The sequence below is a fragment of the Sorex fumeus genome, unplaced genomic scaffold (genome assembly GCF_029834395.1).
Source record: "Sorex fumeus unplaced genomic scaffold, SorFum_2.1 ptg000226l, whole genome shotgun sequence".
NCBI lineage: Eukaryota > Metazoa > Chordata > Mammalia > Eulipotyphla > Soricidae > Sorex > Sorex fumeus.
The window spans coordinates 1,515,995-1,536,273 of record NW_026606283.1 but is presented as its reverse complement, the minus strand read 5'-3'; the positions used below and the strand labels follow the sequence as shown (position 1 = coordinate 1,536,273).

General features: G+C 62.4%; 1 protein-coding gene across 1 annotated transcript in view; it reads left to right on the top strand.

Annotated features, from left to right (window-relative positions):
* The window catches only part of NME7 (NME/NM23 family member 7), a 42,446-nt gene that overhangs the window by 4,912 nt on the left and 17,255 nt on the right, over positions 1-20,279 (top strand). Inside the window, exons 3-7 of the mRNA XM_056108573.1 lie at positions 1,489-1,655; positions 3,084-3,194; positions 4,975-5,025; positions 7,741-7,948; positions 18,660-18,765. Coding sequence (XP_055964548.1) covers positions 1,489-1,655; positions 3,084-3,194; positions 4,975-5,025; positions 7,741-7,948; positions 18,660-18,765 — 643 coding nt within the window. The remainder of the gene's footprint in view (positions 1-1,488; positions 1,656-3,083; positions 3,195-4,974; positions 5,026-7,740; positions 7,949-18,659; positions 18,766-20,279) is intronic.

Sequence of the window (20,279 nt, the reverse complement as noted above, 5' to 3'; positions counted from 1 at the left end):
GTTGACCTGAGTTCGATTCCTCCGCCCCTCTTGGAGACCCCGGCAAGCTACTGAGAGCATCCCGCCCGCACGGCAAAGCCTGGCAAGCTCCCCGTGACATCTTCGAGATGCCAAACACAGTCACAAGTCTCACAGTGTTACTGGGCCCGCTCAAGCAAATCGATGAACAACGGGAGGACCGTGACCGTGACAGGGCAGGAAAGATGACACAGGCAAAGTGCTGGCCTCTAAGCCTGCTTCAGCCCCCGGGACCCCAAAGGGTCCCCTGAGCACAGAGCGAGGAATAGTCCTGGAGTACCACTGGGTGTGACTGTTAAAAAAAAAAAACAAAACAGCATAAAACTCCCAAAGTCTGAACTCCCAAAGTTGTTTTTCAAGAGGATTCCTGGGATGATTTTTAATTCAATAGAAGGCTCAGTGCCTTTATTTTGAAAGTCAATATTAGGAATTCTTTTTTTCCCTCTTTTTCGGTCACACCCAGCGATGCTCAGGGGTTACTCCTGGTTCTGCACTCAGCAATCATTCCTGGCGGTGCTCGGGGGACCATATGGGATGCCGGGGATCGAACCCAGATCGCAGAGCAAACACCTTACTCGCTGTGCTATCGCTCCGACCCAGGAATTTTTTTTTTTCTGGTAATAAAATCAAAGTGCTGAGCTGGAGCGACAACACAGCGGGGCGGGCGTTTGCCTGGCACGTGGCACCCCAGGTTCGATCCCCAGCATCCCATAGGGTCCCCCGAGCACCACCAGGAGTGATTCCTGAGTGCAGAGCCGGGAGTCAGCCCTGAGCATCACCAGGTGTGGCCCCCAAACCCTCCCCCCAAACAAAAACACGAACGAACAAGAAAATCGAAAGGCTTGACCTGCAAAATAAGATTCACGTTTGGATGGTGCTCTCGTCCGTAGTTTGTCACAAAGATGATCACGGCCTGACATCCGTCACCATTACTGAAAGCTCTTCTCTTTACCAAACATCGAGGGAGCACCCCTGCCCCTGGGCTCCTTCTCTGGGGACCCCTTTCCATCGGCACACGTCCTTCCTGTAGAAGGAAGAAGAGATTTATTTGTTCGTTTTGCTTTGTGGGTCCCACCTGGCGGTGCTCAGGGGTTGCTCCTGGCTCTGCACTCAGGACTCACTCCTGGCGGTGCTCAGGGAACCTTATGGGATGCCGGGGATCGAACCCGGGTCGGCCGCGTGCAAGGCAAATGCCCTCCCCGCTGTGCTATCGCTCCAGTGCTCACTGCAGAAGCAGAGATTGAGGGTTTCTGGGATTCGGGTATGCGACCGTTTGTCAGGATGGGCAAGAAATCTTTCTGTTCAGGCTGGTTTGGGCTTTTGATCTTCACCTCAAAGGACTGAGTCAGTAGTGAGCCGTTTCACAGCTTCCTGGCGTGGGTGGGGAAACAGAGGCCAGCGTCGGAAGGGGTCGGGCTGGGACTCTAGCGCTGGCGGGTGACGCTCTTTCCGCCGTGAATTCGGTTCCAGCACGACGTCAAGAACCACCGCACCTTCCTCAAGCGCACCAAGTACGACGGCCTCCGCCTGGAGGACTTGTTCCTCGGCAACAAAGTGAACGTCTTCTCCCGCCAGCTCACGCTGCTTGACTACGGGGACCAGTACACGGCCCGGCAGCTGGGCAGCAGGAAGGAGAAGTGAGGACCTTGGCCGGCCGCGGGCACGCTCGCTCTCGCCCTCCCTCCCTCCCGCCCGCCTCCCCCTTTCTTTCTTCTTCTTCTTCCTCCTCCTCCTTTTCTTCTTCCTCCTCTTCCTCCTCCTCCTCCTCCTCCTCCTCTTCTTCTTCTTCTTCTTCTTCTTCTTCTTCTTCCTCCTCCTCCTCCTCCTCCTCCTCTTCTTCTTCTTCTTCTTCTTCTTCTTCTTCTTCTTCTTCCTCCTCCTCCTCCTCCTCCTCCTCTTCCTCCTCCTCCTCTTCTTCTAATTCTCCTCCTCCTCCTCCTCCTCCTGCTCTTCCTCCTCCTCCTCCTCCTCTTTCTCTTCTTCCTCCTCCTCGTCCTCCTCCTCTTTCTCTTCTTCCTCCTCTCTTTCTCTTCTTCCTCCTCCTCTTCCTCCTCCTCCTCCTCCTCCTCTTTCTCTTCCTCCTCCTCTTTCTCTTCTTCCTCCTCCTCCTCCTCCTCCTCTTTCTCTTCTTCCTCCTCCTCCTCCTCCTCCTCTTCTTCTTCTTCTTCTTCTTCTTCTTCTTCTTCTTCTTCTTCTTTTCCTCCTCCTCCTCCTCCTCCTCCTCCTCCTCTTTCTCTTCTTCCTCCTCCTCCTCCTCCTCCTCCTTCCCCCTCCTGCCCCCCACTCAGGGCTGTGCTGTTTGGGTGCTGCCCCGGCTCCCTCGGGAGCGCCTTCCACCCTCGCCCTGCCTGCCTGAGTCACCCCGCTGTCCCCTTCTCTCTCTCCTGCTGACTTTCCGTTCCTGATGGACTCACACTTTTGTTTTGCTGTTTGGCTTGGGGGGGTCACCCGTGGCGACGGTCACTCAGGGCTGACTCCTGGCGGTGCTCGGGGGACCCTCTGGGATGGCGGGTTCAGACCCGGGTGGGCCGTGGTGTGGACTCGGTTTCATACCCCGTTTCAGGGGGGACTCCTGTCCTCGGGGGGGAAACTTGCTGGTTTATAGTGAGGCACGGCTGACGCCTGGACAAGGAGATGTGACATCACTGCACCTCAAAGATGTCCCTGGGGCTGGAGCGATAGCACAGCGGGGAGGGCGTTTGCCTGGCACGTGCCCAACCCGGGTTCAATCCCCGGCATCCCCTAGGGTCCCCCGAGCACCGCCAGGAGTGATTCCTGAGTGCAGAGCCGGGAGGAACCTCAGAGCATCACCAGATGTGACCCAAAAAGCAAAAAAAAAAAAGATGTCCCTAACGTCTGGCCCCCAAATCTGTATTTCCTCGCCCTGGCGGGGTGCCCAGTTTGATTTTCTTGGGAAGAAAGCAGTGAACTCTCGGGTGGGGTTTGGCAGGGCCTGGCGGCCTTATCACTGTCACCCGCGTTGCGGCCAATGGCCCATGCAGGAACCTCGTGACCAGCGTTCTCCCCCCACCCCCCTCAGTTTTCCGTTTTCCCTCTCTCAACAGGACCCTGGCCCTGATCAAGCCCGACGCCGTCGCCAAGGCTGGGGAGATCATCGAAGCCATCCACAATGCCGGGTTCACCATCACGAAACTCAAAATGATGACGCTGTCCAGGTAACGACGGGCCTGGACGTCCCCTCCCCTACCTAAACGCACCTGTCAGAGCCCCCTCCCAGGCCCCAGGTGACAGGGGGCGGGCAGGGGGAACTGGCCCAGCTCTGCCCTCTGGGGTTCCGGGCGCAGCGACTGCAGTGGTCACCCCTTTGGCGCCCGCATGGAGCAGAGGGAATGAATGACGCTTCTCTGAGCGAGGCAGGGGGACACCAGAGAGATGCGGGTGCATCTGCCTGGCCCCTCCCACTGATGTCACTGGTCACTTAGCCCTTCCCTCTGGCATCGCTGGTCACCTCGGGCCCACCACACCTGGCAGCGTTGGTAGTTGGTTCCTCCCAGCTGGCATGATTGGTCACTTAGTGTCCCACTGACGTCATGGGTCACTTAGGCCCCCAGTGACGTCATTGATGGTGTGGCACCATGCTGTCACGTGACATGGTTGGCCCCTTGGCCCTTCCCTCCCACTCCTCCCTTGGTCACGTAGCTCCTCCCTCTGGCGCCACTAGTAATGGTAACTTAGGCCCGCCTCCTCCGCTGACGTCATTGATCGTGTAGTTCCAACTGACGAGGTCACTTAGCCCCCCCACTGACATCATCGGTCACTTAGGGCCCCCCCCCCACTGATGTCACTGGCAAGGGCCTCGAGCCTGGTGACGGAGCAGGAGCGGGCTGTGCTTGGTGAGGGGGCCCGCGTATGGGGCCGGCCCCTGGGCTCAGCCCCCAGCCCGAGCACAGAGAACAGAACAGAAGCAGAAACTCCAGCTCAGAAAGCACCATTGCCCGTGGCCAACCCGGGTTCGATCCCCGACGTCCCATGGGGTCCGGCCAAGAGTGATTCCTGAGTGCAGAGCCAGGAGTCAGCCCTGAGCATCGCTGAATGAGATCCACAAACAAGCAAAAAACCTTAATGTTTAATAATCTAAGAGATTGAACTGGGCTGGAGCGACAGCACAGCAGGGAGGGCGTTTGCCTCGCACGCGGCTGACCCGGGTTCGATTCCCGGCATCCCATAGGGTCCCCCGAGCACTGCCAGGAGGAATTCCTGAGTGCAGAGCCAGAAGAAACCCCTGAGCATCGCCAGGTGTGACCCAGAAAGCCAAAATAATAATGATGATAATAACAATAATAATACATAATAAATAAAATAGTCCCAGCTCTGGAAAGGGGAGGGGGTTGGCTGCTGGTCGGATGTATTGAGAGAATGTAGCCTGGGACTGGAGCCAGTGCCGCCCCAGTACCCCCAGCCCCCCACCACAGAGCATGGAGGGGCAGCTCGGGGCTGGGCTAGGGCCCAGGAGTGAAATGGTTCCGGAGACGAGGGGTGAGGGAGACAGTTGTGGGCGTCAGTGGGGGGGTGGCCCTTTCTCATCCTGGGTTTCTATCACCATGACGACCGTGGTGCTGGGCGGGAACACGACTTACTGGGATGTTTTGCGACAGACACAAAAATCACAATTTCCACCCTACGCTTAGGTGTATGTTCACTGCATCTCGGTCAGAGGGGCGGAAGGCTGCGGTCAGTGCTAATGGTTTCTAGAATGTTTCCAAGATGGTGGCGGGTCCATGGAGACCAAAGCAAATACTCTCTCTGTGTTTTTAATTTTGCATCTTGACATATTCTGGCCAGAAGGGGGTAAAAAAAAACACCTTGAAATGGGGACTTCGGGGGAGAACACAGGTGACACTCACTGGAGATGCAGAGCGGTCCACGGCTTCACATCTCAGCCACGGTCATCCATTCCTCCCGTGATTTTGACCTCTGCCGTTCTCCTTCTGACAGGAAGGAAGCAACAGATTTTCATGCCGACCACCAGTCGAAGCCCCTGTACAAGTAGGTGCTGAGTTCGGGGCTGAGGGAGACCGGGGGAGGGGGGTGGGGGGTGTTTTTGAGAGCTGGAGTCAGAGCTTGTCCCGCCCGCAGGAAGGGGCCACCACGCCGGCCACCATAGGGCCTTTTTCTCTTTTATTCAATAAAAATTCTTTTCTTCTTTTTTTTTTGGCTTTTGCTTTTTGGGTCACACCCAGCGATGCCCAGGAGTTCCTCCTGCCCCTGCACTCAGGACTCGCTCCTGGCGGTGCTCGGGGGACCCTGTGGGATGCCGGGGATCGAACCCGGGTCGGCTGCTTGCACAGCCAATGCCCTCCAGGCTGTGCTATCGCTCCAGCCTTCATAAGAATCCTTATCCGTTTAGACCCCCCTTGTGGCCTGGCCGGTTCCAGTTGCAGGCTTGCAGCTGCCTTTATTTCAGGAGATAAAAGCGAAGGCCATGACATTTGATGCGGATTAATTTGTGTGTGTGCTTTTATTTTTATTTATTTTTATTTTTTTTTTTATTGAATCACCGTGAAATGGACCCTCCCAAAGCTGTTCATGATCAGGTTTCAGTCCTACAGTGCTCCAACCCCCGTCCGTCCACCAGGGCACATTTCCCAGCACCAGGGTCCCCAGGTTCCCTCCCATCACCCCCACCCCAGCCTGCCTCTATGGCCGAGGCTTTTCTTCTCTCTCTGTCTCTATCTCTCTCCTCCCTCTCTGTCTCTCTTCTCTCTTTTTTCTCCCTTTCTGAGTCTCCCTCTCTGTCTCTCTGTCTCCCTCTCTCCCTCTCTCTCTCTCTGTCTCTCCCTCTCTGTCTCTCCCTGTCTCTCTCTCTCTCCCTCTCTGTCTCTCTCCCTCTCTGTCTCTCCCTCTCTGTCTCTCTCTCTGTCTCTCTCTCCCCCTCTCTCTCTCCCCCTCTCTCTCTCCCTCTCTGTCTCTCTCTCCTCCTCCCTCTCTGTCTCTCTCTCTCTCTCTCTCTCTCTCTCCCTCTCTGTCTCTCTCTGTCTCTCCCTCTCTGTCTCTCCCTGTCTCTCTCTCTCTCCCTCTCTGTCTCTCTCCCTCTCTGTCTCTCTCCCTCTCTGTCTCTCTCCCTCTCTGTCTCTCCCTCTCTGTCTCTCTCCCTCCCTCTCTGTCTCTGTCTCTCCCTCTCTGTCTCTCTCTCTCTCTCTGTCTCTGTCTCTCTGTCTCTCCCCCCACCCCACTCCTTTTGGGCATTGTGGTTTGCAATATCGATACTGCAGGTTTATCATGTCTGTCCCTTTGCCTCCTTTGAACACTCAGTTCTCGTCCCGCGTGGTCCCTCCCACTCTTACTGTCACCCTGGTCCCTTCTGTGTCCACCCGCCCTCCGCCGTGAGTGCTTGTCACTCGGACTCCTGGCGTGGCCCGAGACCCACTTTGCTCGCCCTGACGGCGGCCTCGGCGCGCGCCCCGGCCTCCTGTGACCGCCCGTGAGAGAAACGGGTCCGGGCGGGTCTCGCCGAGGAGGGTCGTGACGGGCCCTTTGCTGGTCTGTTCTCCCCGGCCTTGCTCCTTCCCTTTTTTTGCCAAGCGAGACAATTATTGCTCGAGTGGTTTAAAGCGAGCGCGATGAAATATTCATTCCCCAGCCATGTGAGGGCAGATCGTTGGAGCCTGGGGCAGGAGGGGGGTGGGGGGGCCACGGGCTGGCGCCTGGTGAGGCCCCAGCAAAGCCTCGTCCAGTCCCAAGCCAGCGCCCCCGAAGGGCCGCGTCTCACCCGCCCGCCCGCCGGGCCCCTCCTGCCGTCTCTGGACGCTGCTGGACACTGGACACGGGGGACCAGAGGCATCCCAAAGGCAGGGGCTTGTCTTGCTGCCTCCATCACGTGCCTGGTAGGGAGCAATTAGCGCCTGGCAGAGGGCGGGAACGACAACACGGCGGGGAGAGCTCTGGCCTGGCACACAGCCGACCGGGTTCGAGTCCCAGCATCCCATAGGGTCCCCCCAGCACCACCAGGAGTGATTCCTGAGTGCAGAGCCAGGAGTCAGCCCAGAGCATCGCCGGGTAGGACCCAAAAGTGACCCAAAAAAATTACAAATCAAGCCGGAGCACAGCCCAACAGGGAGGGCACTGGCCTTGCACGCAGCCAACCCGGGTTTGAACCCCCGGCTTTCCATAGTGTCCCCCAAGCACTGCCAGGAGTCAGCCCTGGGCATCACCAGGTGTGACCCCCCCCAAAAAAACAAAGAAGAGTCAGTGTGCCCTGGGGGTGTCTGGAGGCCTGTTCCGTCAGACCACCCACTCCGCACTGTGGGGTCCCTCCCCAGTGAGTTCCAGCTGCACGTCTGCTCTGAGGCTGACTCTCGGCACTGCATCTTACGGGTGGTCTGACCTTGGGTGTGAAAGCTGGAAACTGGGAGCAGCAGTGGGGGGTACACTGGGCGGGCGCTGGGGTCGCTCCTGATCCCAGCAAGCGGGGTTCTTCCCCGCAGGACCCGGTTAGCAGTCAGCAGTAGGGTTTGCAGGGGCTCTGGCCACAGTGAGCTCCCCAGCTTGTGCAGTCCCTATCATGTTCCCAGCTTGTGCAGTTCCTGTCGTGTCCCCAGCTTGTGCAGTTCTTGTCCTGCCCACGTGAAATCCCCTCCCTTCTGCCAGCAGCCCCCAGGGCCCATGAGCAAACTCGTCCCCAAGGTGCTCCTGCTGGGTTCTGCCCCAGGTGCCCTGGGCTGGCCGCGCCCTGACGCCTCCCCGTCTGTCCCCTGTCCCCAGCGAGCTGGTTCAGTTCATCTCCAGCGGGCCCGTGGTCGCCATGGAGCTCCTCAGGGATGATGCCATCTGTGAGTGGAAGCGGCTTCTGGGCCCCGCGTACCCCGAGGCGGCCCGGACTGAGGCCCCGGGCTGCATCCGGGCCTTGTACGGGACGGACGCCATCCGGAACGCTGCACACGGCCCCGACTCCTTCGCCTCTGCCGCCAGAGTAAGGCATGCTTACTGGGGGGTGGGGGCACACCCGGCGACGCCCGGATCCTCTTGGCTCCGCTCTGAATCACTATGGGAGGCTGGGGATCGAACCCGAGTCGGCCGCTTGCAAGGCCACATGCCCTCCCCGCTAGGCTACGCTCTGGCCTGTTTAGTATTCTTTCTCTCTCTCTCTCTCTCTCTCTCTCTCTCTTTCTCTCTTTCTTTCTTTCTTTCTTTCTTTCTTTCTTTCTTTTTGCTTTTTGGGTCCCACCCGGCGATGCTCAGGGCTGACTCCTGGCTCTGCACTCAGGAATCACTCCTGGCGGTGCTCAGGGGACCCTAGGGGATGCCGGGGATCGAACCCGGGTCAGCCACATGCAAGGCAAATGCCCTCCCCGCTGTGCTATCACTCTGACCCCTGGAACCCCAAATAGGGTTGTTTGTTTCAGTTTCTTTTTGCTTTTTTGGGTCCCACCCAGTGATGATCAGGGGTCCCTCCCGGCCCTGCACTCAGGAACCACTCCTGGCGGTGCTGGGGGGACCCTATGGGATGCTGGGAATCGAACCCGGGTCGGCCGCGTGCCAGACAAACGCCCTCCCCGCTGTGCTCTCGCTCGACCTGGCCTCCGCTGTCTGTGCTCTCGGGAGAGGATTGTCCTGGGGGGAGTGTGGGGGTTGGGGGGTGTCGGTTTCTGCCGTGTTGGATTCTCAGAACTTCCCTGGGACGCGCTGAATGCGGGCGAGTATTTCCGCCAGACGAGCGGATCCCCCTAGGCGGGTCGCTAGGCTCCGGCTCCCCTTAGCCGACGACCGTCTGTGTCCACAGCGTCGTCGTTACCAGCCGCGGCCGGGGAGGCGGCAGGAAGGGGGGAACACCAGCCGCCTCCTTTTTTTTTTTCTCTTTTCTCAAACTGCTTCCTCGCCCGAGCGTGCTCGGCCCCCGAGCAGTTCCGGGCACCTGGGTCCCTGGTCCAGCTGTGGCCGGGCTCCCCGGGAGCGGGGCGTCGCCTGGGCCGATGGCAGGGGGCCCGAGGCGGCCGGGAGGGTCTGTCCTGAGCACCGGAACACGAGCCTGGGCTTCAGTGGCAGAGCCCTTGCGCCAAGGGACCAGCCGGCTGCGTGTGCGATCGCGCCTTCAGGCGGTTTCGGGATCCCCCCTCCCGCCCTCCCTCCCCCCACCCCCTTTGTCCGTAGCAGCGTCCCTGGGTCGGTTCCCTGACGGCCACTGAGTGTTGTTGGTGGTTGGGGGCGTGGCGCGGTGGTTGAGCGGGGAGGGCGCCGGCCGCACACGCCGCTAACCCCGGTTGCGTCCCCAGCATCCCACATGGAGTCTGGAGTCAGCCCCGAGCACAGAGCCGGGAGTCAGCCCTGGGCAGAGCCGGGAGTTAGCCCCGGGCACAGAGTCAGGAGGGGCCCCGGGCACAGAGTCGGGAGTCAGCCCCGAGCACAGAGTCAGGAGGGGCCCCGGGCACAGAGCCGGGAGTCAGCCCCGGGCACAGAGTCAGGAGGGGCCCCGGGCACAGAGCCGGGAGTCAGCCCCGGGCACAGAGTCAGGAGGGGCCCCGGGCACAGAGCCGGGAGTCAGCCCCGAGCAGAGCCGGGAGTCAGCCCCGGGCACAGGGCCGGGAGTCAGCCCCGGGCACAGGGCCGGGAGTCAGCCCCGGGCACAGAGTCAGGAGGGGCCCCGGGCACAGAGCCGGGAGTCAGCCCCGGGCACAGAGTCAGGAGGGGCCCCGGGCACAGAGCCGGGAGTCAGCCCCGGGCACAGAGTCAGGAGGGGCCCCGGGCACAGAGCCGGGAGTCAGCCCCGGGCACAGAGTCAGGAGGGGCCCCGGGCACAGAGCCGGGAGTCAGCCCCGAGCAGAGCCGGGAGTCAGCCCCGGGCACAGGGCCGGGAGTCAGCCCCGGGCACAGGGCCGGGAGTCAGCCCCGGGCACAGAGTCAGGAGGGGCCCCGGGCACAGAGCCGGGAGTCAGCCCCGGGCACAGAGTCAGGAGGGGCCCCGGGCACAGAGCCGGGAGTCAGCCCCGGGCACAGAGTCAGGAGGGGCCCTGGGCACAGAGCCGGGAGTCAGCCCCGAGCACAGAGTCGGGAGTCAGCCCCGAGCGCAGAACCTGGTTGATCTTTGAGCACAGAACCTGGAGTCAGTCCTGAGCACAGAACCTTTTTGATCTTTGAGCACCGAATCGTGAGTCAGACCTGAGCACAAAACCTGTTTGATCTTTGAGCACCGAATCGTGAGTGAGACCTGAGCACAGAACCTGGTTGATCTTTGAGCACAGAGCCGGGAGTCAGCCCAGAGCACAGAGCCGGGAGTCAGGCCCGGGCACAGAGCCGGGAGTCATCCCTGGGCACAGAGCCGGGAGTCAGCCCTGGGCACAGAGTCGGGAGGGGCCCCGAGCACAGAGCCGGGAGTCAGCCCCGGGCACAGAGTTGGGAGGGGCCCTGGGCACAGTGTTGGGAGTCAGCCCTGAGCACAGAGTCGGGAGTCAGCCCCGAGCACAGAACCTGGTTGATCTTTGAGCACAGAACCTGGAGTCAGTCCTGAGCACAGAACCGTTTTGATCTTTGAGCACCGAATCGTGAGTCAGACCTGAGCAAAAAAACCTGTTTGATCTTTGAGCACCGAATCGTGAGTGAGACCTGAGCACAGAACCTGGTTGATCTTTGAGCACAGAGTCGGGAGTCAGCCCAGAGCACAGAGCCGGGAGTCAGCCCCGGGCACAGGGCCAGGAGTCAGGCCCGGGCACAGAGCCGGGAGTCAGCCCTGGGCACAGAGTCGGGAGGGGCCCCGAGCACAGAGCCGGGAGTCAGCCCCGGGCACAGAGTTGGGAGTTGGCCCCGGGCACAGAGCCGGGAGGGTCCCGAGCACAGAGTTGGGAGTCAGCCCTGGGCACAGAGTCGGGAGTCAGCCCTGAGCACATAACCTGGTTGATCTTTGAGCACAGAACCTGGAGTCAGTCCTGAGCACAGAACCTTTTTGATCTTTGAGCACCGAATCGTGAGTCAGACCTGAGCAAAAAAACCTGTTTGATCTTTGAGCACCGAATCGTGAGCGAGACCTGAGCACAGAACCTGGTTGATCTTTGAGCACAGAGTCGGGAGTCAGCCCAGAGCACAGAGCCGGGAGTCAGCCCCGGGCACAGGGCCAGGAGTCAGGCCCGGGCACAGAGCCGGGAGTCAGCCCTGGGCACAGAGTCGGGAGGGGCCCCGAGCACAGAGCCGGGAGTCAGCCCCGGGCACAGAGTTGGGAGTTGGCCCCGGGCACAGAGCCGGGAGGGTCCCGAGCACAGAGTTGGGAGTCAGCCCTGGGCACAGAGTTGGGAGTCAGCCCTGAGCACATAACCTGGTTGATCTTTGAGCACAGAACCTGGAGTCAGTCCTGAGCACAGAACCATTTTGATCTTTGAGCACCGAATCGTGAGTCAGACCTGAGCAAAAAAACCTGTTTGATCTTTGAGCACCGAATCGTGAGTGAGACCTGAGCACAGAACCTGGTTGATCTTTGAGCACAGAGTCGGGAGTCAGCCCAGAGCACAGAGCCGGGAGTCAGCCCTGGGCACAGGGACAGGAGTCAGCCCCGGGCACAGAGCCGGGAGGGGCCCCGAGCACAGAGCCGGGAGTCAGGCCCAGGCACAGAGCCGGGAGGGTCCCGAGCACAGAGCTGGGAGTCAGCCCTGGGCACAGAGTCGGGAGTCAGCCCTGAGCACAGAACCTGGTTGATCTTTGAGCACAGAACCTGGAGTCAGTCCTGAGCACAGAACCTTTTTGATCTTTGAGCACCGAATCGTGAGTCAGACCTGAGCAAAAAAACCTGTTTGATCTTTGAGCACCGAATCGTGAGTGAGACCTGAGCACAGAACCTGGTTGATCTTTGAGCACAGAGTCGGGAGTCAGCCCAGAGCACAGAGCCGGGAGTCAGCCCCGGGCACAGGGCCAGGAGTCAGGCCCGGGCACAGAGCCGGGAGTCAGCCCTGGGCACAGAGTCGGGAGGGGCCCCGAGCACAGAGCCGGGAGTCAGCCCCGGGCACAGAGTTGGGAGTTGGCCCCGGGCACAGAGCCGGGAGGGTCCCGAGCACAGAGTTGGGAGTCAGCCCTGGGCACAGAGTCGGGAGTCAGCCCCGAGCACAGAACCTGGTTGATCTTTGAGCACAGAACCTGGAGTCAGTCCTGAGCACAGAACCTTTTTGATCTTTGAGCACCGAATCGTGAGTCATACCTGAGCAAAAAAACCTGTTTGATCTTTGAGCACCGAATCGTGAGTGAGATCTGAGCACAGAACCTGGTTGATCTTTGAGCACAGAGCCGGGAGTCAGCCCAGAGCACAGAGCCGGGAGTCAGGCCCGGGCACAGGGCCGGGAGTCAGCCCTGGGCACAGAGTCGGGAGGGGCCCCGAGCACAGAGCTGGGAGTCAGCCCTGGGCACAGAGCTGGGAGTCAGCCCCGGGCACAGAGCCGGGAGTCAGCCCCGGGCACAGAGCCGGGAGGGTCCCGAGCACAGAGCTGGGAGTCAGCCCTGGGCACAGAGCTGGGAGTCAGCCCTGAGCACAGAGTCGGGAGTCAGCCCTGAGCACATAACCTGGTTGTTCTTTGAGCACAGAACCTGGAGTCAGTCCTGAGCACAGAACCGTTTTGATCTTTGAGCACCGAATCGTGAGTCAGACCTGAGCACAAAACCTGTTTGATCTTTGAGCACCGAATCGTGAGTGAGACCTGAGCACAGAACCTGGTTGATCTTTGAGCACAGAGCCGGGAGTCAGCCCTGGGCACAGGGCCGGGAGTCAGGCCCAGGCACAGAGCCGGGAGTCAGCCCTGGGCACAGAGTCGGGAGGGGCCCCGAGCACAGAGCCGGGAGTCAGCCCCGGGCACAGAGTCGGGAGGGGCCCCGAGCACAGAGCCAGGAGTCAGCCCCGGGCACAGAGTTGGGAGTCAGCCCTGGGCACAGAGTTGGGAAGGGCCCTGGGCACAGTTTTGGGAGTCAGCCCTGAGCACAGAGTCGGGAGTCAGCCCCGAGCACAGAACCTGGTTGATCTTTGAGCACAGAACCTGGAGTCAGTCCTGAGCACAGAACCTTTTTGATCTTTGAGCACCGAATCGTGAGTCAGACCTGAGCACAAAACCTGTTTGATCTTTGAGCACCGAACCGTGAGTGAGACCTGAGCACAGAACCTGGTTGATCTTTGAGCACAGAGCCGGGAGTCAGCCCAGAGCACAGAGCCGGGAGTCAGGCCCGGGCACAGAGCCGGGAGTCAGCCCTGGGCACAGAGCCGGGAGTCAGCCCTGGGCACAGAGTCGGGAGGGGCCCCGAGCACAGAGCTGGGAGTCAGCCCCGGGCACAGAGTTGGGAGTCAGCCCTGGGCACAGGGTTGGGAGTCAGCCCCGAGCACAGAACCTGGTTGATCTTTGAGCACAGAACCTGGAGTCAGTCCTGAGCACAGAACCTTTTTGATCTTTGAGCACCGAATCGTGAGTCATACCTGAGCAAAAAAACCTGTTTGATCTTTGAGCACCGAATCGTGAGTGAGACCTGAGCACAGAACCTGGTTGATCGTTGAGCACAGAGCCGGGAGTCAGCCCAGAGCACAGAGCCGGGAGTCAGCCCCGGGCACAGGGCCGGGAGTCAGGCCCGGGCACAGAGCCGGGAGTCAGCCCTGGGCACAGAGTTGGGAGTCAGCCCTGAGCACAGAGTCGGGAGTCAGCCCTGGGCACAGAACCTGGTTGATCTTTGAGCACAGAATCGTGAGAGAGATCTGAGCAGAGAACTTGGTTGATCTTTGAGCACAGAGCCGGGAGTCAGCCCCGGGCACAGAGTCGGGAGTCAGCCCTGAGCACAGAACCTGGTTGATCTTTGAGCACAGAACCTGGAGTCATTCCTGAGCACAGAGTCAGGAGTCGGCCCGGGCACTGCCACGTGTGCCCTCCCGAAAACACACACACACACACACACACACGCGCACACACACGCTGTAGAAGGGGCTTCGGTTTCCTGAGTGACCAAGTCATGGCGTTGAGGACGCGGGCGGCTGTGATCACTGTGTCAGTGTTCCAGGGCGGAGCCCAGGGGGCATTTCAGGGAGGAACATCTCGAGGGCGGAAAAACGGAGGGGGGGGGTGGGTTTGGCCTTTTTGCTTGTTTGGGGAGACACACACCTCGCGGTGCTCGGGGCTGACTCCCGGCTCTGTGCTCGGGGCTGACTCCCGGCTCTGTGCCCGGGGCTGACTCCCGGCTCTGTGCTCGGGGCTGACTCCCGACTCTGTGCTCGGGGCTGACTCCCGGCGGAGCCCAGGGGGCATTTCAGGGAGGAACATCTCGAGGGCGAAAAAATGGCGGTGGCGGGGGGAGGGGGGGGGTTGGGCGTTGGGGGGGGGGTTTGGCCTTTTTGCTTGTTTGGGGAGACACACACCTCGCGGTGCTCAGGGCTGACTCCCGGCTCTGTGCTCGGGGCTGACTCCCGGCTCTGTGCCCGGGACTGACTCCCGGCTCTGTGCCCGGGGCTGACTCCCGGCTCTGTGCCCGGGGCTGACTCCCGGCTCTGTGCCCGGGGCTGACTCCCGGCTCTGTGCCCGGGGCTGACTCCCGGCTCTGTGCTCGGGGCTGACTCCCGGCTCTGTGCCTGGGGCTGACTCCCGGCTCTGCTCGGGGCTGACTCCCGGCCCTGTGCTCGGGGCTGACTCCCGGCTCTGTGTCAGGGCTGACTCCCGGCTCTGTGCTCGGGGCTGACTCCCGGCTCTGTGCTCGGGGCCCCTCCTGACTCTGTGCCCGGCGGTGCTCGGGACCCTCTGGGATGGCGGGGATCTGCGGGGAAGCAGGGGGAGAAGGTCCCAGGGCATCTGCGACAACGCGGCCCCCGGGGATTGTGGGTGGCGGGTCGGGGAGGGGCTTCCCCGGCGGCACCGAGACCCGCCGCGTCCCGGCGATTTGGCAGGAAGCTCCGGCCAGAGAACCGCAGGGATTGTCGGGGTGAGACGCTTCCAAGGTGCCGCTGCCGGTTTCATGATTTGGGAAAATTATTTGTTTTTGGAAACGTTTTGTCCACTTGAGTCTTACATGATCGAGTCGGGGCCTTAATCTGGGGGAAAGTGACTGAAATGTGAAAACGGAAAATGGGGCCCGATCAAACCGACCTGTCTCGGGGCTGACTCCCGGCCCTGTGCTCGGGGCTGACTCCCGGCTCTGTGTCAGGGCTGACTCCCGGCCCTGTGCTCGGGGCTGACTCCCGGCCCTGTGCCCGGGGCTGACTCCCGGCTCTGCTCGGGGCTGACTCCCGGCTCTGTGCTCGGGGCTGACTCCCGGCTCTGCTCGGGGCTGACTCCCGGCTCTGTGCTCGGGGCTGACTCCCGGCCCTGTGCCCGGGGCTGACTCCTGGCTCTGCTCGGGGCTGACTCCCGGCCCTGTGCTCGGGGCTGACTCCCGGCTCTGTGTCAGGGCTGACTCCCGGCCCTGTGCTCGGGGCTGACTCCCGGCCCTGTGCTCGGGGCTGACTCCCGGCTCTGTGCTCGGGGCTGACTCCCGGCTCTGCTCGGGGCTGACTCCCGGCCCTGTGCTCGGGGCTGACTCCCGGCCCTGTGCCCGGGGCTGACTCCCGGCTCTGCTCGGGGCTGACTCCCGGCCCTGTGCCCGGGGCTGACTCCCGGCTCTGCTCGGGGCTGACTCCCGGCTCTGTGCTCGGGGCTGACTCCCGGCCCTGTGCCCGGGGCTGACTCCCGGCTCTGCTCAGGGCTGACTCCCGGCTCTGTGCTCGGGGCTGACTCCTGGCTCTGTGCTCGGGGCTGACTCCCGGCCCTGTGCCCGGGGCTGACTCCCGGCCCTGTGCCCGGGGCTGACTCCCGGCTCTGTGCTCGGGGCTGACTCCCGGCCCTGTGCCCGGGGCTGACTCCCGGCTCTGTGCTCGGGGCTGACTCCCGGCTCTGTGCCCGGGGCTGACTCCCGGCTCTGTGCTCAGGCCTGACTCCTGGCTCTGTGCTCGGGGCTGACTCCCGGCTCTGTGCTCGGGCCTGACTCCCGGCTCTGTGCTCAGGGCTGACTCCCGGCTCTGTGCTTGGGTCTGACTCCCGGCTCTGTGTCAGGGCTGACTCCCGGCTCTGTGCTCGGGGCTGACTCCGGGGCGGAGCCCAGGGGGCATTTCAGGGAGGAACATCTCGAGGGCGAAAAAATGGCGGTGGCGGGGGGAGGGGGGGGTTGGGCGTTGGGGGGGTTTGGCCTTTTTGCTTGTTTGGGGAGACACACACCTCATGGTGCTCAGGGCTGACACCCGGCTCTGTGCTCGGGGCTGACTCCCGGCTCTGTGCTCGGGGCTGACTCCCGGCTCTGCTCAGGGCTGACACCCGGCTCTGTGCTCGGGGCTGACTCCTGGCTCTGTGCTCGGGGCTGACTCCCGGCCCTGTGCTCGGGGCTGACTCCCGGCCCTGTGCCTGGGGCTGACTCCCGGCTCTGCTCGGGGCTGACTCCCGGCTCTGTGCTCGGGGCTGACTCCTGGCCCTGTGCCCGGGGCTGACTCCCGGCTCTGTGCTCGGGGCTGACTCCCGGCTCTGTGCTCGGGGCTGACTCCTGGCTCTGTGCTTTGGGCTGACTCCCGGCTCTGTGCTCGGGGCTGACTCCCGGCCCTGTGCCCGGGGCTGACTCCCGGCTCTGCTCGGGGCTGACTCCCGGCTCTGTGCTCGGGGCTGACTCCCGGCTCTGTGCCCGGGGCCCCTCCTGACTCTGTGCTCGGGGCTGACTCCCGACTCTGTGCCTGGGGCCCCTCCTGACTCTGTGCCCGGGGCTGACTCCCGGCTCTGTGCTCGGGGCTGACTCCTGGCTCTGTGCCTGGGGCTGACTCCCGGCCCTGTGCTCGGGGCTGACTCCCGGCCCTGTGCCTGGGGCTGACTCCCGGCTCTGCTCGGGGCTGACTCCCGGCTCTGCTCAGGGCTGACTCCCGGCTCTGCTCAGGGCTGACTCCCGGCTCTGTGCTCGGGGCTGACTCCCGGCTCTGCTCAGGGCTGACTCCCGGCTCTGTGCCCGGGGCTGACTCCCGGCTCTGTGCCCGGGGCTGACTCCCGGCTCTGCTCGGGGCTGACTCCCGGCTCTGTGCTCGGGGCTGACTCCCGGCTCTGCTCAGGGCTGACTCCCGGCTCTGCTCGGGGCTGACTCCCGGCTCTGTGCTCGGGGCTGACTCCCGGCTCTGTGCCCGGGGCTGACTCCCGGCTCTGCTCGGGGCTGACTCCCGGCTCTGTGCCCGGGGCTGACTCCCGGCTCTGTGCCCGGGGCTGACTCCCGGCTCTGCTCGGGGCTGACTCCCGGCTCTGTGCTCGGGGCTGACTCCCGGCTCTGTGCTCGGGGCTGACTCCCGGCTCTGTGCTCGGGGCTGACTCCCGGGTCTGTGCCTGGGGCTGACTCCCGGCTCTGTGCCCGGGGCTGACTCCCGGCCCTGTGCTCGGGGCTGACTCCCGGCTCTGCTCGGGGCTGACTCCCGGCTCTGTGCTCGGGGCTGACTCCCGGCTCTGTGCCCGGGGCTGACTCCCGGCTCTGTGCCCGGGGCTGACTCCCGGCTCTGTGCCCGGGGCTGACTCCCGGGTCTGTGCCCGGGGCTGACTCCCGGCTCTGTGCTCGGGGCTGACTCCCGGGTCTGTGCCCGGGGCTGACTCCCGGCTCTGTGCCCGGGGCTGACTCCCGGCCCTGTGTCAGGGCTGGCTCCCGGCTCTGTGCCCGGGGCTGACTCCTGGCTCTGTGCTCGGACTATATAGGATGCCGAGATCAAACCCGGGTCGCCACATGCAGGCCAGTGCCCTGCCCTCGGTCCTGTGTCTCTGGCCTGCGAGTCTCTTCGCTTCCCTGACGGCGATTCAGAGATTCTTGGAGAGGCTTCCGCGTTGCTTTGGGAGCTGGGGTGGGGGGGTGGGGGGGGTGGACCCTGAGCTGTTCCCTCATTGCACCCTGGCTGCCTCTGCGTCCCGGGTGCGCCCCAGAGCTGGCCCCGCGGGGTGCTTCTGGGAGCTCACCTGGCTTCAGGCCGCGGCAGGGCCTGAAGTCGAATTAATTGGTTCGCTAGGGAGATCAATTTCGAGGGAAAGAGGGAAAAAAAGCATCAATCTTCCTACTCTTTGCCTTAAATCATTATTCGGCGTGTGAGTGGAGTGGCCGAGGACGTGACACCCTCATTTTCAAACCCTGAGCACGAGAGAAGAGGGTCCTCGCGCGTGCGTGCATGTGTGTGTGTGTGTGTGGGGGGGGGGGGGGTTATAAATGGCCAGAGAATAGGTTGAAGCGGACGTGGAACCTTCCAGCGCTTAGCGTCGCCCTGTGCTATCGCTCCGGCCCCCCTCTTCTTCCTCCTCCTCCTCTTCCTCCCCCCCCTCCTTTTTATCTGTCTCCGGGCCACACCCAGCAGTGCTCAGGGCTGACTCCTGGCGCTGTGCTCAGGGACCGTATCCGGGTCCCGCCCATTTGTCGTGCGCTCCAGCCCCAGAAAATGCGCTTGGTCCCCTCGCTGCGCTGAGGCTGCCACTGACCCCCGTCCAGGGCCGCCCCAGGACGGTGCCCGCCCCCCGCCCCCACCCCTGGGTGATTCTGAACGTCCGTCTTTCTGGAATGTCCTTGAATGTCCCGTGAGGGGTTTTGTCAACGGGAACCGGATTCTGACTCCTCGGGGCGAAGGCCTGGTGCCAGCCGCCCCCCCCGGCCTGCCCACAACCCCCTCCCGCCTCCAGAGGGGTCCTCAGTCCCACCCACCCACCCCCGTCTCGTCCCAGGAGATGGAGCTGTTCTTCCCCTCCACGGGCGTCTGCGGCCCCGCCAACACGGCCCGCTTCACGGACTGCACCTGCGGCATCGTCAAGCCCCACGCCGTCAGCGGAGGTGAGTGTGGGACTGGGACGGCGGCCGCTCCCCTCCCCTCCCTCCCCTCCCCTCCCCTCTGCCTCCACAGCCAGGTGTAGCCCAACACCCCCGCCAGAAAGTGTAAGATACGCAAACACACGCGTTTCACCGCGAAAGTCAGATTCTTTCCGATAAACCGATTTCACAGGCAGTTTCTCTGCAGCCTGTTAAATAGTTTCGGTTGGATCTTCAGTGAATTGTCTCTTTTCCACAAGGACAAAATCGTGCATGCTTCCTGTCAAGAGGAAATAAAATTAGAGAACAAAACTATAGTTTCTGCAAAAAGGTAGCTGAAATCTAAGAAAATCGACTAGTATATAAATGAGGGCGGATCTCAAAATAAGACCAGTTTCATTAGGGATGATCTTATATGCTTAAAGAGGATCAGTTTGAAATTTCAGGGGCCTCACCTGTCGGTGCTCAGGGCTGACTCCTGGCAGTGCTCAGGGCTGACTCCCAGCTCCGTGCTCAGGGCTGACTCCTGGCTCAGTGTATAGGAATCGCTCCTAGGGGTCCTCGGGAATCACTGCTAGCGGTGTTCAGGATTGACTCCCGGCTCTGTGCTCAGGAATGACTCCTGGCTCTGTGCTCGGGGACCATATGGGATGCTGGTGCCGAGCCCCGATTACTCAGGTGCAAGGCAAGCGCCTCCCTGCTGGGCCGTTTCTGCAGCCCCCGCACCGGCTCAGATGATTCTGGTCAGCACCGTTAAGGACGGCGGTTGCGTAGTCCTGCGTGATGCGCAGCCCCCGGGGCGTATGGCTGTGTCCAACGCTCGGTGCGAGATGGGATCAGGTGGCAGAGTCAGCTCCGGTTCTGGCACTCGGAGGACTCGCCTCTCCCCCGACAAGCCTCTACGCTTTGCCGCCAATAAATCACCCGCTGAGTCAGTGCGGCTGCGGGGACAATCTGTTCGTCTCGATCCTGATCTCCCCTGTGTGCTCAGGGCCATACAGAGCCGGGAAGGGGGGAGGCGGGAAGGGGGGAGGAGGGAGGGGGGGAGGAGGGAAGGGGGGACTCCTGAGAGGGGCTGGGATGTCCCACTGTCCTGGGCGGTCCCACTGAGCACAGAGCCGGGAGTGAGTCCTGAGCACAGTCTAGAGTGAGCCCTGAGCACAGAGCCAGGAGTCAGCCCTGAGCTGGAGTCAGGAGTCAGTGGGAATCCCAGAAGATGGGCGGGTAGGATGGCCCCGGGGTCAACCCCTGTGAGGGGCTCCCTGGGGGTCCGACGGTGAAGCACACGCTGACTTCCAGCCTCTTCATGGCACAAATGTCTCTCGGCAGAAATCATAAAGCCGAAGGGTGCAGGCAGCGAGGGCTTCACTGCCAGACCCCCAGAAGCCCCGTGTCGCCCCAGTGCCATCACCCTCACAGGGGCTGACCCTCGAGCCGGCCCCCCACCGTCTGGGCGGGCTGGTCCCCGCAGCTCCTTGGCCAGGGGGTGGGGTTGACGCTGGCCACCACCGTCTCTGCCTGGCGCTGTCCTGGGGCCC